The sequence below is a fragment of the Oncorhynchus gorbuscha genome, linkage group LG04 (genome assembly GCF_021184085.1).
Source record: "Oncorhynchus gorbuscha isolate QuinsamMale2020 ecotype Even-year linkage group LG04, OgorEven_v1.0, whole genome shotgun sequence".
NCBI lineage: Eukaryota > Metazoa > Chordata > Actinopteri > Salmoniformes > Salmonidae > Oncorhynchus > Oncorhynchus gorbuscha.
In genome coordinates this window covers 57,904,466-57,922,179 of record NC_060176.1, presented here as the reverse complement: position 1 = coordinate 57,922,179, position 17,714 = coordinate 57,904,466, and the positions used below count along the sequence as shown (strand labels likewise).

The 17,714-nt window shown below is 41.2% G+C and overlaps 1 protein-coding gene across 2 annotated transcripts; it reads right to left on the bottom strand.

Annotated features, from left to right (window-relative positions):
* Positions 1-972: 972 nt before the first annotated feature.
* Positions 973-12,408, bottom strand: LOC124034358 (apical junction component 1 homolog). 2 transcript variants are annotated; one of them, XM_046347450.1, is made up of 3 exons: positions 12,248-12,408; positions 9,068-9,334; positions 973-6,209 (listed from the first exon to the last, which is right to left on the bottom strand). In XM_046347450.1, the coding sequence occupies exon 3, from the start codon at positions 6,153-6,155 to the stop codon at positions 2,883-2,885; it is 3,273 nt and encodes a 1,090-aa protein (XP_046203406.1). In that variant the 5' UTR covers positions 6,156-6,209; positions 9,068-9,334; positions 12,248-12,408; the 3' UTR covers positions 973-2,882. The 2 variants fall into 2 exon arrangements, with proteins under 2 accessions (XP_046203406.1, XP_046203405.1); XM_046347449.1 differs by lacking the exon at positions 9,068-9,334.
* Between the last annotated feature and the right edge of the window lie 5,306 nt (positions 12,409-17,714).

The following is a 17,714-nucleotide window of genomic DNA, read 5'->3' as shown; positions in this document are numbered from 1 at the left end:
GCCATAGTTGCAGTCTGTGAAGTTCATAAACACTCTGTTTTCAAATGTTAGGATAATAGACCTAGAGTGGCAAAGATACCTCCTGGAGAAAATATAGTGTGTATCTAGTCATAGAATATTTCTCAATATAGACTGAGTATGAATAAAACAGATGTGTAGGCTATAAGCTGCAAACTTTGTTTTCAAATAATATGAAGGGACAGTTTTTGACTTTTCTGATTTGCCACTTTAGCAATGTCTAGATTTTATCAATAGGTGGTGCTCAAGTTCTATGATTTCATATACACTATTCAAAATGGCTTTCCTCCAGGTTTTTCTCTCCATCCAGCTCCATTTGTATAGAAAAACAAAGATACAGCACTCTCTAACATAAGAATATTGAGATGTCTATTTTAGGAGCAGCAGTAGTGCTGTAGTGCTGGTTTCTCACATGTGCCTGCATATTGCAGGGTGATGCACTATTGTGATGGGATAGTGTCTGTTGGCAAATTCAGTCACTATCAACATTTAAGTCATATTTAGATACCATTTAAATGATTATCTGCATTGTCTTGGTCTGTTTAATGGGCTGTAGGCTTTCTGGAGTTCTAGCTTGCAGTGCAGACAATAGTCTTTAACGTGACATGGCTGATTTGATTTACAGTTTGTCAATACATCAGTTAGACGAGGATGTTGAATTTATTCCGTTTTCAAGTAATTCCAACTGTCCTTCAGGGCTATCTGATAGAAGTGTGAATAACTACAGACTTTCCATATACATAGTGTTTATTTTGGTCCTAAATTGTAAGACCAACCAAAATAAAGGGGAAAGACTAAATACCAAGTTGTTATTGTGTCCTTCAACTTAGTCTATGTATCACATTGTATGATCATTGTTTTAGTGATTTGTACGGTTTACTCGAGAGCCTTGATATGTCTGAATATAAGGCTCTGCATGGTTTACTCTAGAAGAGAAATGCAAAGAGAAAGGTCTGTCTTTATTTTCAGTTTATTATACATGGGTTATAAACGTCACAAAATATCAAATTGGGTGACATCTTGCAGGAGGAAAAAAGAGCAACTTTATATTTGTCAGAGGCTCTATCAATGGAAACATAACATGCTTGTTTCAGTGCTGTGTAGATGCATTAGGAGACATTCTGTATCATTTATGTTCAAGTGCAAAAGAAGCTCCCAGCAGCTCAAAGCTCCAACTTATCATTACCAATATGTCATGTTTAAATGTTAAGTTGCTCTTTTGTTTCTTCTTTTTATTGCATTTGTGTGTTCATTTACAGGTATGAAATACATTGGGCGGAATAGGATATTAATAGATATTCTTCAACAAATGTGTTAGTTAAAACATTTTTTCCTCAACCAAAAATAGTAGTACTAATATTTCATATATCTTCGAAAATAATATTCAATTCCCAAGCATTGAATGTCAGTTTATTATAACCATTGTCAGTCTTATCATGAGCATAATCCATATTAAAATACCTGAATATAAATAACGTGCTTTAAGCAAAATAAATGTTCATTTGCAATGTCAAGCAAATGCACCACATTAATTTACAGTCAAGAGTCAAGCCTTACAAAACAAATCCACACATTGCTTTCTGTCAAATGCATTTTCTACTGAAGGCCACTATCAAACAAGTTATCAAGCGTGTTACAATGAATTTAGCAGTGTAGAATCAGTACAAAATCTAAACAAAGTGATGAAAGAGGGTGCAATTCAAATGCCTAAAACAAAATCAACAACTGGGAAACTAAAGGGGTGATAGGATTCAGAGCGTAGATGTAGACACCTGATTTATTTTTATCCATATGTAGGCATAATGAAAGTATTATTATCAGCAGTGATATTAATAGTATTAACTAAGATTTCTACCCAGACCCTGGCACAACACAGCAATTTCAAGAGATTCTTGATATTCAAATTAGAATAATTTCTGGATATATTGAAGCATCTGCAGAAATACAACAGTATTTTTTTAATATATTACAGCTGCTGAGAAAAGCTTCAACAAGTAGAACACTAGTGGAGATTATGCTTTGAAGCTTTAATCTAGTTTACTTTATAAATGCTCTTAATAGTAGTGCCTCCCTCAGTTATATTCAGTTATATTTTTTATTATTTGTGCTTGTTCCAACCCAGTTCATATGGTATCAACACAGACAGACAGTACCTTGTCTAAACAGGGATTAAAACTAAATAATGACTTGTAAATACAGTATGACCATTTTACATGCAGATCAAACTATTTCAGTGTAACAGGATCAAAACAATGCTACTTCAACCAAAAACTACAATGATAAAGTGTTACATTATAGTTTGTTTGTGTGTGCAACTTCAGTCAACCTTTCCTGCACATTGTTTGTATGAATCACTTCTAAATGATATCTAATTCTTAGTGATTAATATGCAAACATTACTACTGGTAGTCTTATTAAAGGGATACTTCAGGATTTTGGCAATTAAGCCCTTTTTCTAAATCCCCAGAGTCAGATGAACTCATAGATACCATTTATATGTCTCTGCATCCAGTTTGAAGGAAGTTAGAGGTAGTTTCGCGAGCCAATGCTAACTAGCATTAGCACGAAGAGTGGAAGTCTATGGTATCTACTAGCATGCTGGCAGTTACCATAGACATCCAGTCATTGCGCTAATGCTAGTTAGTAATTGTGCTAGTTAGGGACATAAAATAGTATCCACGAGTTCATGTGATAATGGGGAAATAGATAAAGGGCTTCACTGATAAAATCCTGAAGTATCCCTTTAACAATCTTCCTTTCTGATGTAAAATACATGTGTATCTACAAACATCCATCATAATATCTGTTAAATCACATGTACATACATGTACATATAGGTGACATCAGAGGTGCACAGGTCAGTACTATATAATATCATCCAGGAGATGGGGTGTACCCACCCAGTCTAGCGTTCTAGGCTCAGAAGCAGCCATGATCATACACATGAACTGCTTCCCTGTTCTCTTATCTATGGGGTAAATGGTAGTGGGCGTGAATCTCTTGTTGCTTTCCACAAATTCACAGAGTTGACGGTATATTTTGGGATACTCATGACGCAGGAAGACTCCCCTGGTCCTGAGCTCACGTTGGATATTGATAAAGCAGATCTCTCTGGCTTTCATACCCTCCTTTCCCTCTTTGTCAATATCAGGTGTGCCTGGTGGCGGGGTGAGAATGAGTGTCTCCATGTCACTTTCCTTCTTGAAGACCTTTTTATCTGGGCTGGAGGAGGCCAACGAAATCTTTGCATATTTTCGGACTGTTGGTGTTTGGACTCTTGGTGAAGGTCTGTTAGGCACTAGTTCACCAACAGCTATGGATACATTCAAGAGAAAACATTCATTGGGGTCATATTCATTGCCAGCCTGCTGCAGGTCCTTACAGTAATCCCCCAGGTTGTCTTTGAAGCTGTCCAGCTCTCTTAGAGACAGATATGTTGGGGACATGACAAGGCTCTCAAGCCCAACCTTCAGGAAGTTGTCAGCAGTCCCTGGGTTAGCAAAGCCCAGGAAAAGAATGCCTCTCCCTCTGGAAAGGTAGCCAGCTTTGGCAATGCGAGAGAAGGCTTTATGGATCTCAGAGTTCTCTCTGCAGTACTTCAGCATGTGCCTGCACACACTACTGATACACCCATATAGACAGTTCTCTTTATGGCTGTCCCAGTCATCCCGACGGCAGTTCCGGGAGCAGTAGAAGGTGTAGCAACTATGACAGGATTTGAAATAAAGACAGGCATTGAACAGGGTCTCTGTCCGCTTGCACTTCTTGTTGGCACACATCATGGTGTCATCGTCGTCTGTGCTGTGGTCTGGGGAGATCTCCTCTGGACTCCTTTGTATGCTCTGTAAGCCATCACACCCACTGTCTGGGTCTTTGATTGTGTCAGGGCTGGTTTTAGTGGAGGCGATTGGTGAGCTCAGAGTTCCTAGACTCTCTAGGCCTCCTAGACTCTCTAGGCCTGAAGATATTAGCTTTCCTTTTTCATCATCCTCACTAATCAACTGTTTTAGTTGGTCCATTAGATCCTGACTAGGCCGCCTGCTGGTCGAGGGTTTGTAATCAGTGACAAGATCAGCTAGCAGCTCGTCCAGTTGCTCTAGGCTCTGCTGCAGGGAATAATCTTTGTGTTGTCTGTCTTTTGTCAGCTCCGCTGACTCAGATGGCTGCTCTTGATGACGAAGAACATTTAGAGTTGGCACCTTTTCACAATCCAGTGCATCCCAGGTGGCTGACCGCACATCTTGCAGTTTGTGGTTGCGTGCGCGTATGTCATTGTCGGTTATCGTGATCTCAGGAGTTACAAACCATAGCCCAGCCTTAGTGTTCCTTCCAGGATTGTTTGGACCTTTCTCTAAGGAGTTTTCAGAGAGGGACAGGGCAGCATAGCGCCTTGGTGAACTAGATAGATTGAGTATAACTGGCTTTGGTGTATCATTAGGAAACAGAGCATGTCTCCCCTGGTATAACAGATTATCATAGCTGCGTCCACACGGCACTGCTTGCTCCCTGTCATGACGAGGATAAAGAATATTGTCCCAGGACTTTGAGTGTTTTCTGACTTCTGCTCCCAGTCTGGTTGGCTCCACATAACTGTTTTCAAACCAGGGGGCCATTACTGGCTCTTGTCTTACTCTCTGTGGTGTCAGCTGAGAGGACTGGTTAGAGTATCCAGATATACTTGAACAATACCAGTCATCTGCATAGGCCTGGGACATTTGTGTACGTCGACGGCCCTCCGTGTGATATGCCCTGTAAGGAATATACTGTTCTGCTGGGGGGTTGTACGGCTTGCTGTATAACATCCTGGAGCCATTAGACTGACAGAGATAGCCCCTGGGTTCTTCCCCATAGTACGCTCTTGCCTGTTGTGTTTGAGCAAAGTATGGCCCTGCCTCGCTTGTGGAGTAAGGTCTGGTATAGACAGCCTGCACAGGGTCTCTGCTGGACATGTGTTGCTCTGTGTAATATGGCCGGACTGGGAGAGTGTGAACCCAGCGAGTCCGTGGATCATGCACATACTGACCATTAAGAGTACTGCCTTGGCTGGTGAGGCTGGAATTATCATCCTGATAGTACGCTCTAGCAGAGGGGTGGACAGGGTATCTGGTCGGATCCTCAGTGTAGAAGAATTTAGTGGGTATATTGGGGTTTGAAAGAGTCCTCTGCTCCCTTGACAAGTATTCCCTTGGCATTATAGTGGAGGGCACCCTTCGCATGTCTACTGGCTGGATGTAGCTGGGGGGCCCGCAGGTAGTGTACTGATATGTTTGTCTATAATCGCCACTGTAACAGTCGTTTGGTGTGGGTGTCCGTACCTGCCGTGGCACAGACAGACCTCTGCTCTGACTGAAGTAGGAGTATCTCTGCCAGGGATGTTCAGTCCTCATGCTCTGAGACCTCCTGGATGTGTGCTGCAGGACCGCTGCATCTGGCTTGATATCCACACGACACCTGACATGAGGAGTGATGGCTGGCTCATCCTGTTTACTCTCCTCAGAGAAACAGTCTGAGACGTAGAGGGGAGAGTGTGGTTGCAGTTTTATAGGGTGTACCTCGTTTGAAAAAGCCTGGTTAGATGAGTAAGAGTCCCGGTGTGGTTCAGATGTCCTTAGAGGGGGGTCTGGTACAGCCTGTGGGACACCTCGTCCTCTCCTGGTTACCGGTGGAGAGACTGACATGGGCACAGTGGTAAGGGTGGTCTTGACTCTGGGAGCACTTTTTGATCTTGTCCTTTTCTTTGAATCTGACCTCGTGGCCTGACTGGTTTTGTCTGGGTTGGCATGCTGTGGTGGGGGTAGTCTAGTGTTGAACAGATCAGGGGACGAGAAACGGAGGTGTCCTGGATGATCCAGGCCATTCCAGGTCACCTCTTTATGCACCCTCTGATGCTCAGTCCTCTTGTAAGGATACTCCATTGAGGCAGAAAAGGGCTGTGGGTCGTCCAATGACTCAAGGTAGTCAAAGCTACGGCAGTGTCTTTTGTTAATGGTTTCCGTGTGTCGCTCCAGTTTGTCAATCATTTGCGAGTCACATTGTTGGAAGGGGCTGAGCGAAATGGAGTGCCCAGTGATGGGATTTAGTTTGATGTCCCGATACAGAGTAGATACCAGTATATCAGGGGGATCTGTGCGTGTCATCTTATAGGGACTCCTTCGATCTCCCCTTTCAGATTGATTCAAGATCAATATGGGCTGAGAAAAGAAAGAGAAAAGCATTTTATATCCATATTAAAACATACACAAATGTTCTTTAAAAATGTAGAAGTGGTTCTACACAGACATTAACATGTTATGATGACAGAGATTAACAAAATAAATAATCAAATTATTATTTAATTCAGCACTTTTATCTTCCATACTGTAGGCCTATTTCATTCCAGATTCAATGAAAGGAAGGAAAGGTTCACATCTAGTAAAGCATTTTAAATTTGAAGCCTGTAATCTGTGGATTTCTACACAGCTTGAGAAGAAACAGATGAAGGATTTAATTGTATCATGTTGCGATGTGCTTTTCTGCAGTGTGCCACACGAGGTTGTTCTAATTTTAGGAGAGTGGGAAATCTCGATTTTACTGCCCATCATATTGCCAAGATGCTTTACACAGCATCTAAATCTAAGACTAATATCTTGTACAAGATCAACACTTGAGAAACATACTCTTAGAAGTACGTGCTATCTAGAACCTAAAAGGGTTCTTCATCTGTCCCCATAGGAGAACCCTTTGAAGAATACTATTTGGATCTAGCTAGAACCCTTTGGTTCCAGGTAAAACCCTTTTGGGTTCCATGTAAAAGCCTTTCCATAAAGGGTTTTACATGGAACCCAAAAGAGTTCTACTCGGAACCAAAAAGGGTTCTATCTGGAACCAAAAAGTGTTCTCTTATGGGAACAACCGAAGAACCCCTTTGGAACCCTTTTTCTAAGTGTGTACTAATATAGACAAGGCCCATAAATTGACATTTAAAAAGAGAGTAACAATTAAAGTAACAAATACTGAAACTGTGCATGTTCCCCTCAAAAAAAGTACTGCATTTCTAAGAGGTAGTAAATTATCAGTATTTTATTGTAATGGCAAATCAGACTTAGTCTTAGTGGGATCTTACATACAAAGTCTGGTCATGAAAATAGTGCAAAACTGTATCTGTACAGATATCTGTATCTGTATCTGTAATCATTCACTCTAGAGAAAAAGAGTCACTAAACCATAATTCAATGGTTTGTTTCAAGCACTTTGGGAATGATTGTGTAAGGATCCAAACCTATAGTAGCCTGCAAAAGTAATAATAATAATAATATATAATAATAATATAATAATAATATATAATAATATAATAATAATATAATAATAATAATATATGCCATTGAGCAGACGCTTTTATCCAAAGCGACTTACAGTCATGTGTGCATACATTCTAAGTATTCACCCCCTTGGCATTTTTTCCATTTTGTTGCCTTACAACCTGGATTTAAAATGTATTTTTGGGAGGTTTGTATCATTTGATTTACACAACATTCCTACCACTTTGAAGATGCAAAATATTTTTTATTGTGAAGCAAACAAGAAATATGACAAAAAAACGGAAAACTTGAGCGTGCATAACTATTCACGCCCATGAAAGTCAATACTTTGTAGAGCCACCTTTTGCAGCAATTACAGCTGAAAGTCTCTTGGGGTACGTCTCTATAAGCTTGGCACATCTAGTCACTGGGATTTTTGCCCATTCTTCAAGGCAAAACTGCTCCAGCTCCTTCAAGTTGGATGGGTTCCGCTGGTGTACAGCAATCTTTAAGTCATACCACAGATTCTCAATTGGACTGAGGTCTGGGCTTTGACTAGGCCATTCCAAGACATTTAAAAGTTTCCCCTTAAACCACTTGAGTGTTGCTTTAGCAGTATGCTTAGGGTCATTGTCCTGCTGGAAGGTGAACCTCTGTCCCAGTCTCAAATCTCTAGAAGACTGAAACAGGTTTCCCTCAAGAATTTCCCTGTATTTAGCACCATCCATCATTCCTTCAATTCTGACCAGTTTCCCAGACCCTGCCAAAGATAAACATCCACCCAGCATGATGCTGCCACCACCATGCTTCACTGTGGGGATGGTATACTCGGGGTGATGAGAGGTGTTGGGTTTGCGCCAGACATAACGCTTTCCTTGATGGCCAAAAAGCTCAATTTTTGTCTCGTCTAACCAGAGTAACTTCTTCCATATTTTTTTTACTCCTTTATTTTACTTGGCAAGTCATTTAAGAACAAATTCTTATTTTCAATGACGGCCTAGGAACAGTGGGTTAACTGCCTTGTTCAGGGGCAGATAGACAGATTTGTACCTTGTCAGCTCGGGGATTCGATCTTGCAACCTTTTGGTAACTAGTCCAACACACTAACCACTCTTCCATAAAGCCCAGCTCTGTGGAGTGTACAGCTTAAAGTGGTCCTATGGACAGATACTCTAATCTCCGCTGTGGAGCTTTGCAGCTCCTTCAGGGTTATCTTTGGTCTCTTTGTTGCGTCTCTGATTAATGCCCTCCTTGCCTGGGCCATGATTTTTGGTGGGTGGCCCTCTTTATTTAACTAATTATGTGACTTCTGAAGGTAATTGGTTACACCAGATCTTATTTAGGGGCTTCATAGCAAAGGGGGTGAATAGATATGTACGCAACACTTTTCAGTTTAAAAAAAATATATATATTTTTTTTGAAACAAGTTTTTTTTTTACATTGCACTTCACCAATTTTGACTATTTTGTGTATGTCCATTACATACATACAAAATGTATTCAGGAACAGACAGGTAACAGCGTCAGCACACGGGTAAATAACGACAAATGACAATTAATGCTGAAGCAGAGAACAGAGCGGGGAACCAGACAGATATAGTTGAGGTAATGACAGATGTGATTGAGTCCAGGTGAGTCCAATAATTGCTGAAGTGCATGGCGGGGGGATGGCAGGTGTGCATAATGCTGGGGAGCCTGGCGCCTTTGAGCACCAGGGAAGCAGGTGTGACAGTACCCCCCCCCCCCCTCTAGGGGTGCCACCTGGTGTCCCACCTGGGCGAGTGCACGGGCGCTGAACAAGCCGGCTGGGTGTAAACTCCCGACGAACCGGCAGAGGCATGGGAGCCTGGCGAGCCAGCTGAGGCATAGGAGCCCGACGATCCGGCTGGGGCGTGAAAGCCTGTCGATCCTGCTGAGGCGTGGGAGCCCGATGATCCGGCGGAGGCGTAGCAGCCTGACGAGCTGGCTAGGCGTAAAAACCTGACGATCCGGCTGAGGCCCGATGTGGGATGGGCGGCTTCGTATGAAGGCTTCAGCATTCTGTAACAACCGACGCCGGAGATGAGAAGCAGATACGGAGAGTCAATATTTATTCAGGAACAGACAGATAACAAAAGAGGAACAGCATCAGCACACAGGTAAACAACGGCAAATGACAATTAATGCTGAAGAAGGGAACAGAGCGGGGAACCAGACAGATATAGGAGAGGTAATGACAGAGGTGATTGAGTCCAGGTGAGTCCAATAATCGCTGATGCATGTGACGGGGGAAGGCAGGTGTGCGTAATGCTGGGGAGCCTGGCACCTTCGAACGCCAGTGAGGGGGAGTGGGAGCAGTCGTGACAATATATACAAAAAGTATAATAGTGACTGGCAACTCCTCAGTAAATAACTCCCTTTCCATTGATTGTAGACAACAGTCAATCCCCTTCCACCCAAAAATAAAGACTATGTAAGATGCCAATGGTTTGTTTTCAAGAGTCAAGATCACTGACTCTTTGTTTCACACAATAAATAGATTTTCAACAGAATAGATTCAGTGGAATAGTGGCTTTCAGTACACATAGAGTATTTCACTAGTACATAGCTTGCTATTCATATCTTAAACAACAGTACATTGTAATAAACAAAGGGGTATAGTTGACCACTATTTATATGAAGAAATTGAATATAAATAATGTGTCTCTGTTTAAAACCAAGAATAAGGGAGTATCTAAGTATCCATGTTTCAAATAGTGCAAACATTTCAATATTTTTGCACATAGACCTTGTTTGTAATGCTTTTTCGTTTGACTTTTAAAGCACATTTCCATGACAGAGAGACAAACATAGCGGCTCCCTTGTTGGCTCTCGCCCATGAGCTAACCCTGAGATACCATCTGTTCATCCTGAGGAGAGAGGTCTGACCAAACGTCTCCCCCGTCTCCACAACACACCTAAATATAATCTACACACAGCCATCATAACCTTACCAGACCTACAGATACTATTAAATAATGTACCATGGTTACAGTCACTGACTCATCTTGTAATTGCAATTTTCAAACCCGATTTCAACATACAGCAAATATGTATTTTTTTTTAAATATTACACCATATAACACAATTGGTAACTAACAACCTGGTATCAAAATATAAAAAAATGGTCTGTTTGTTTAAATTAATGTCAACAATATAATTATTGGATTATTATTATGTTACTACTATTTTACAATGTTATTTCTAAGGAAATACACAGTAAATATTGTGGCAGACTGTAAGATGAAGCATAACCAAATATTTTTTGACAAGATAAATGTTTTTAATTATGGCTATTTATTTTTCATTACATTGGTCGCCGTCTAATTGATGGCCACCACTGAAATGCCACTGAAGCATGAATATTCTCTAATCAATCTGACATCTGTGTCAGCCATGCTACCCAAAATAGCAAAGATGATGGAATTAATTAATAATATACAGTATTACTCAGAAAGTAGGTAAATTGACAACACTGACATTGAAGTGCAGACGTATGTGTGTGTGTGTGTGTGTGTGTGTGTGTGTGTGTGTGTGTGTGTGTGTGTGTGTGTGTGTGTGTGTGTGTGTGTGTGTGTGTGTGTGTGTGTGTGTGTGTGTGTGTGTGTGTGTGTGTGTGTGTGTGTGTGTGTGTGTGTGTGTGTGTGTGTGTGTGTGTGTGTGTGTGTGTGTGTGTGTGTGTGTGTGTGTGTGTGTGTGTGTGTGTGTGTGTGTGTGTGTGTGTGTGTGTGTACAATCATACCCTCTTTCCACCATTATGCAATCCATAATGCCTTCGCCCAACAAAACAGTCGCCTGATTTGCTCTCATGCTGATAAAGGCATTGAATGTCCTTTTTAGATGGTAAGTCATCAGTGACAGCATTTTTTAAATAAAAGGTCACAGAGGATGCAGATTTATTGCCTTGGTACTGTATGTCCTTTGGTTAAAGAAGGCTATTTATCCTGAGGCAAACACACCTTTGAGCTAAACTATGGTGGATCTCTGTAATGTGTAACTTTTTGTCTCTTCTGATGTTGCTGAAATCCAGATATCAGAATTAACATGATATGGCTGAATCGTGATAGCCCTACTCTGTTCGCATTGTCTCATTTGAAAATTAGGAAATCATTGCAATCTGGAGAAAATAGCCATTTACCTGACAGTAATGTCTTCAGTATACTGAGTAGGTAGGTGACAGACATCGTTTATTTGGTTTATGCATAGGCCTATACACAATATAATATTGTCCATGATTATGTAGGCCTATATAATCGATGGAAGAGAGACTTGAGTTCAAATAAAATATTTTTCCATAGGCTACAGAAGTGCATCAAGGGGCAAGCGGGACCACTTTCACTTTAACACTGTAAACTGTTACAAATAACATTGGCTACACTCACATACCACATGCCATGTCGCCTGGATACACTCAGCACACACTGAAACATTCAAATAGGCTAGTTTTCAATAGATGCTCGACGGGCCAGTTATGCACTCTCTCTACGTGAAACGAATCCAACTTAACCTACATAGGCAACCTGTCCGTGTCGCAAATGGTCAAATTCCCTCAAAACAATTGATAAGAAAGTAAACAGTTTATCCACAGAAACAACTGTTGGGATGCATTGATACAATAGGTCTAATATGCGCTATTGTAACAGTGTCATGATTTGATCCGATGGCTGCATTTGAAAGGACAGTGATCATTGAGATGTTCTATTTTCAAAGGTGTGATTTTGGCACACCAAGATCTGAAGCACACTTTGTCCTCGTTTATTGATGCGGCACGACATTGCTGACCCAGGGTATTTGAGCATCGAAGACATCATCGGAGGAGAGGTAATCACACGCTCAAATAGACCAAAATGTTGTGTCCGTACTCAGAGGAAAAACGGAGAATTTTGAAACCCGTCCTTTCATTCCATCATCAAATAGGAGTGGATATCATCTTACCCTTCACGCCAATGATCCGCTTCCATCATATGTAGGCTACATGATCAATCCTTGGCTCCTGTTAGGTGCAGTTTTACTACATTTATTATACAGTCTTTATAAAAAATCATGCCATCTTCGCATTTAGTGCTACATGTTGTCCACAACACAGTCAACAGTGATTTAGTGCGCCCTCATGGTTTATCTGAAGCATTCGTAGCAATAAGGGGGTGTGTCTGAGTCTGCGCTTATGGGCATCAAATGACGCACTCGCGTGCATTAGCATGTGAGTTCGTATGCTTGCGTGCTGATGAGCGTTTATAAGGGACTTTGTCATGCTTATTAAATACATGTCTCTGAGGAGAATTGCATACTATCTGTGTTCATGAAAGTAGCTGCAGACACAAAAATGAAGGCTAATTTTTCATCACTGTTCATATGGGAAGATAATTCACCAATCATTTTCGCTGTACTCTCACAGGTATCCTGTCAATGAAAATTAACTCTTCATTATTTGCTTAATTTATTATTATTAATTTATTTATTAAACTGACATTATTTCCTAACCAAAATGTACTATGTGATATGAGGCATGGCAGCATGTTCAAATGTACACCTAAAAAGCTCCCTGCTGTGTTCACACAAGTTCTTCACTCATTTTATCACATATGATTAACTCACAATAGTCTCTTGCACAACAGTATAAAGACTACTGATGATAAAATGGTGGATACATGTCAAAAGTATTTGGGGCTCTTCAGTGAACAGGTTTTCTACTGTGTTATTGACTTGTTAATTGTTTATTCCATGTGTAACTCTGTGTTGTCTGTTCACACTGCTATGCTTTATCTTGGCCAGGTCGCAGTTGCAAATGAGAACTTGTTCTCAACTAGCCTACCTGGTTAAATAAAGGTGAAATAAAAAAATAAAAAAAGTAAAAAACAAGATAGCAAAATCTCTGAAACAGTGACCTCTCATCAGCACAGGGTAATGACTCCAGCTCCCCGCACCTGCTCCTCAATCTCACCTAGACACAGTTTCTGCATTAGTTGAATTGATGATGGTGACAGCACAATGTGGGCCCCAAAGCAGTTGTCACCAGCTGCTGCAGTAAAACTGCTTACTAAAGCAGTCTCACACAGAGAGAGGAGAGAAACAAGGTACAGATAATGCTCACGAAGATTGAAATGATGGCCTCTACATCTCTTTGGACATATAACATACAGTACAGCACCAGACCAGTTTCCCATAGCAGTAGAATAGGGAGCATTAACACTGTACTTGCATTTCTTCTCATGCCTGGGCTTACAGTTCTATTGGCAGAACAAAAACAAATCCTATTGGTGAGCCAGACTCCTCCATCTGTCTCATTCCACATGTATAGTACCAGTTAAAAGTTTGGACATACCTACTCATTCAAGGACTTTTCTTTATTTTTACTATTTTCTACATTGTAGAATAATAGTTAAGACATCTACACTAATAAATAACATATATGGAATCATGTAGTAACCAAAAAAGTGTTAAACAAATCAAAATATATTTTATATTTGAGATTCTTCAAAGTAGCCACTCTTTGCCTTGATGACAGCTTTGCACAGTCTTGGAATTCTCTCAACCAGCTTCACCTGGAATGCTTTTCCAAAAATCTTGAAGTCGTTCCCATATATGCTGAGCACTTGTTGGCTGGTTTTCCTTCTCTCTGCGGTCCAACTCATCCCAAACCATCTCAACTGGGTTAAGGTTGAGTGAATGTGGAGGCCAGGTCATCTGATGCAGCAATCCATCACTGTCCTTCTTTGTCAAATAGCCCTTACACAGCCTGGATGTGTGTTGGGTCATTGTCCTGTTGAAAATATAATTTTCAACAGAACAAATTATAGTCCCACTAAGCGCAAACCAGATAGGATGGTGTATCACTGCAGAATGCTGTGGTAGCCATGCTGGTTAAGTGTGCCTTGAATTCTAAATAAATAACTGACAGTGTCACCAGCCAAGCACCGCAACAACATCCCACCTCCTCCTCCTTGCTTCACGGTGGGAACTACACATGCAGAGATCATCTGTTCACCTACTCTGCGTCTCATAAAGACATGGAGGTTGGAACCAAAAATCGCAAATTTAGACACATTAGACCAAAGGACAGATTTCCACCGGTTTAATGTCCATTGCTCTTGTTTCTTGGCCCAAGCAAGTCTCTTCTTATTATTGGTGTCCTTTGCGGAAATTGAACCATGAAGGCCTGATTCACGTAGTCTCCGCTGAACAGCTGATGCTGAGATGTGTCTGTTACTTGAACTCTGTGAAGCTTTTATTTGGGCTGCAATTTCTGAGGTTGGTAACTCTAATGAACTTATCCTCTGCAGCAGAGATAACTCTGGGTCTTCCTTTGCTGTGGTGGTCCTCACGAGAGCCAGTTTCATCATTGCGCATTATGGATTTTGCAACTGCACTTGAAGAAACTTTCAATGTTATTGACATTTTCCGGATTGATTGGCCATGTCTTAAAGTATTGATGGACTGTCGTTTCTCTTTGCTTATTTGAGCTGTTCTTGCCATAATATGGACTTGGTCTTTTAGCAAATAGGGCTATCTTCTGTATACCACAACACAACTGATTGGCTCAAACGCATTAAGAAGGAAAGAAATTCCACAAATGAACTTTTAATGAGGCACACCTGTTAATTGAAATGCATTCCAGGTGACTACCTGATGAAGCTGGTTGAGAGAATGGCAAGAATGTACAAAGCTCTCATCAAGGCTAAGGGTGGGTACTTTGAAGAATCTCAAATATAAAATATATTTTGAAAACTATTTTGGTTACTACATGATTCCATATGTGTTATTTCATCAATGTCATGCCCTGACGTGACAATCGGTTTGATGTTTTCACTATTATTCTACAATGTAGTAAAAAAAATGTACAACTAAAGAAAAACCTTGGAATGAGAATGTGTGTCCAAACTTTTTACTGGTACTGTATAAGATATGATTTAGAATGATAGCACTGAGAATCTCACTCTGTGATGTGTTTTAGCATCCAATATCCCTGAGAGTGGGATCTAACGGCGCATGGTTGACTCACCTTCTCCTGCCCCACACTCTGGCATCAGATACTGTCAGCTGTTTGTTAATAGGCAATAATATATATCAGCTGTGATAAGAGGTGTCTCTGCCTCTTCAGGAGGCCCTTGGGGAGGAAATCAATGTCCTTGTGTTAATTAGAGCGCCCTGCCAAAGGGATCAATCAGACTAACACCATATAGTAGCAAAATGGAACTGCAAAAAGAGCTTGACTCTTGTCCTCTGTCTGTAAACTGGGTCTTGACTTAACTACTTTCAACGTATGCTCTCCAAAGAGCCAAATTGCCAAAGTCATCGAGGAAACCTGTATAAAAGTCTCTGAGTTGATTATGTGCTGCTGGTGGATGGGTGGCCCCCAACATGAACATGTTGATAAGTCTCTGTGTTTCTTATGTAAGAGGGTTAGTTATGTTTCCACTTGCCTCTGCAGAAATGTATATTTGATGTTTAGCTATCCCTATTGGTTGGATGAATTTACATATCAATAAGGTGTTAGGCCATTGGTTACATTTGCAGATAGGGGAGATGGTGATCATCAAATCTTCCCAGTATGACATTGATATGCAAGCGTTAGGTCACGTTCTGAAATACTATATTCTATTTTATTATTTACAATGTGTACAAGTTCACTATGTACATGTCCTTATGTGTATACAGTATATGTGTACAGTACCTGTTAGATATTGAGGGCATCCTGGAATGTGCAATTGTATGTTATTGCTGTAAGAGCGAGATAGCTATCATGCTCGAGATGTAATGGTAATAAATAAAATAATAATAATAAAGAATGGTCACATTAGTCCCTGCTAATTAGTCCCTGCTAATTCACCGTTTTTTTCTATGCTAATCACAAATCTTCCTTGTGTCTATCTTCAGATATCTCTGTCTGTAAAGGGGTGCGTAACTGGTGGCAGGGAAGTCAGACGCAGGAGAGCAGAACTAGGTAGTAGCCGGAACAGTTTCATCCAAAAACCAACGGCATAAAAATACAACAGAATATGGGTACAAAAAACCCGACGCGCACCAGTAAACAAGAGCACAAGCACTTACAACAAACAGTTCCACACAAAGACATGGGGGGAACAGAGGGTTACATACACAACAAATAATGAGGGAAATGGAAACTAGGTGTGTTGGAAAACAAGACAAAACCAATGGAAAATGAAAAGTGGATCGACGATGGCTAGAAGACCGGTGACGCCAACTGCCGAACGCCGCCCGAACAAGGAGAGGAAACGACTTCGGTGGAAGTCATGACACTGTCAATGTTATGATATTGTCTGATATTGACATGTAAGCGACAAATTATGAATCTACGGCCATCAACATACAGTTGTCCTGCACATCTAATGTGCTCCCTTGTGTCTATCGTCAGAAAATAAACTACCGATCAACTGGGACCGCCACATCTGTTACACTGGTGTCGAGACCAGCCTTCTTGTCTTTGTGGGACATCTGTTACACTGGTGTCGAGACCAGCCTTCTTGTCTTTGTGGGACATCTGTTACACTGGTGTCGAGACCAGCCTTCTTGTCTTCCTGGGACATCTGTTACACTGGTGTCGAGACCAGCCTTCTTGTCTTTGTGGGACATCTGTTACACTGGTGTCGAGACCAGCCTTCTTGTCTTCCTGGGACATCTGTTACACTGGTGTCGAGACCAGTCTTCTTGTCTTCCTGGGACATCTGTTACACTGGTGTCGAGACCAGTCTTCTTGTCTTCCTGGGACATCTGTTACACTGGTGTCGAGACCAGTCTTCTTGTCTTTGTGGGACATCTGTTACACTGGTGTCGAGACCAGCCTTCTTGTCTTCCTGGGACATCTGTTACACTGGTGTCGAGACCAGTCTTCTTGTCTTCCTGGGACATCTGTTACACTGGTGTCGAGACCAGTCTTCTTGTCTTCCTGGGACATCTGTTACACTGGTGTCGAGACCAGCCTTCTTGTCTTCCTGGGACATCTGTTACACTGGTGTCGAGACAAGTCTTCTTGTCTTCCTGGGACATCTGTTACACTGGTGTCGAGACCAGCCTTCTTGTCTTTGTGGGACATCTGTTACACTTACATGGATATTTCTATATCCACCATAGATTGTTATACAATTATATAAGAGACAACAGCTCTGAAAGGCATTCAGACCTATTCTTTACAACATTGCCAGCCAATAATAGAAGATTCAGCAGCCCATCAAAAGTGTAGTCTTTCACCTTGCAGTAAAAATAAAGGAAAAAGGAAAATACGTTAGAGGGGGTTGTTGGGGGGTTGTTGGAGGGGGTTGTTGGGGATAAATGTAAGCCTATGTGCTTGTAAAAAAATGTCTGCAGTTTGAATGTTTCAAGGGAAATTCTCCAGGGAATCTCAAGATGTTGTCTGTGCTCCCCTTGGTGGTTAATATTTTACATA

What these genes read in the sequence shown, in the direction of transcription:
- LOC124034358 (XM_046347450.1), bottom strand. Translation starts at nt 6,155, where the DNA reads ATGACACGCACAGATCCCCCTGATATACTGGTATCTACTCTGTATCGG.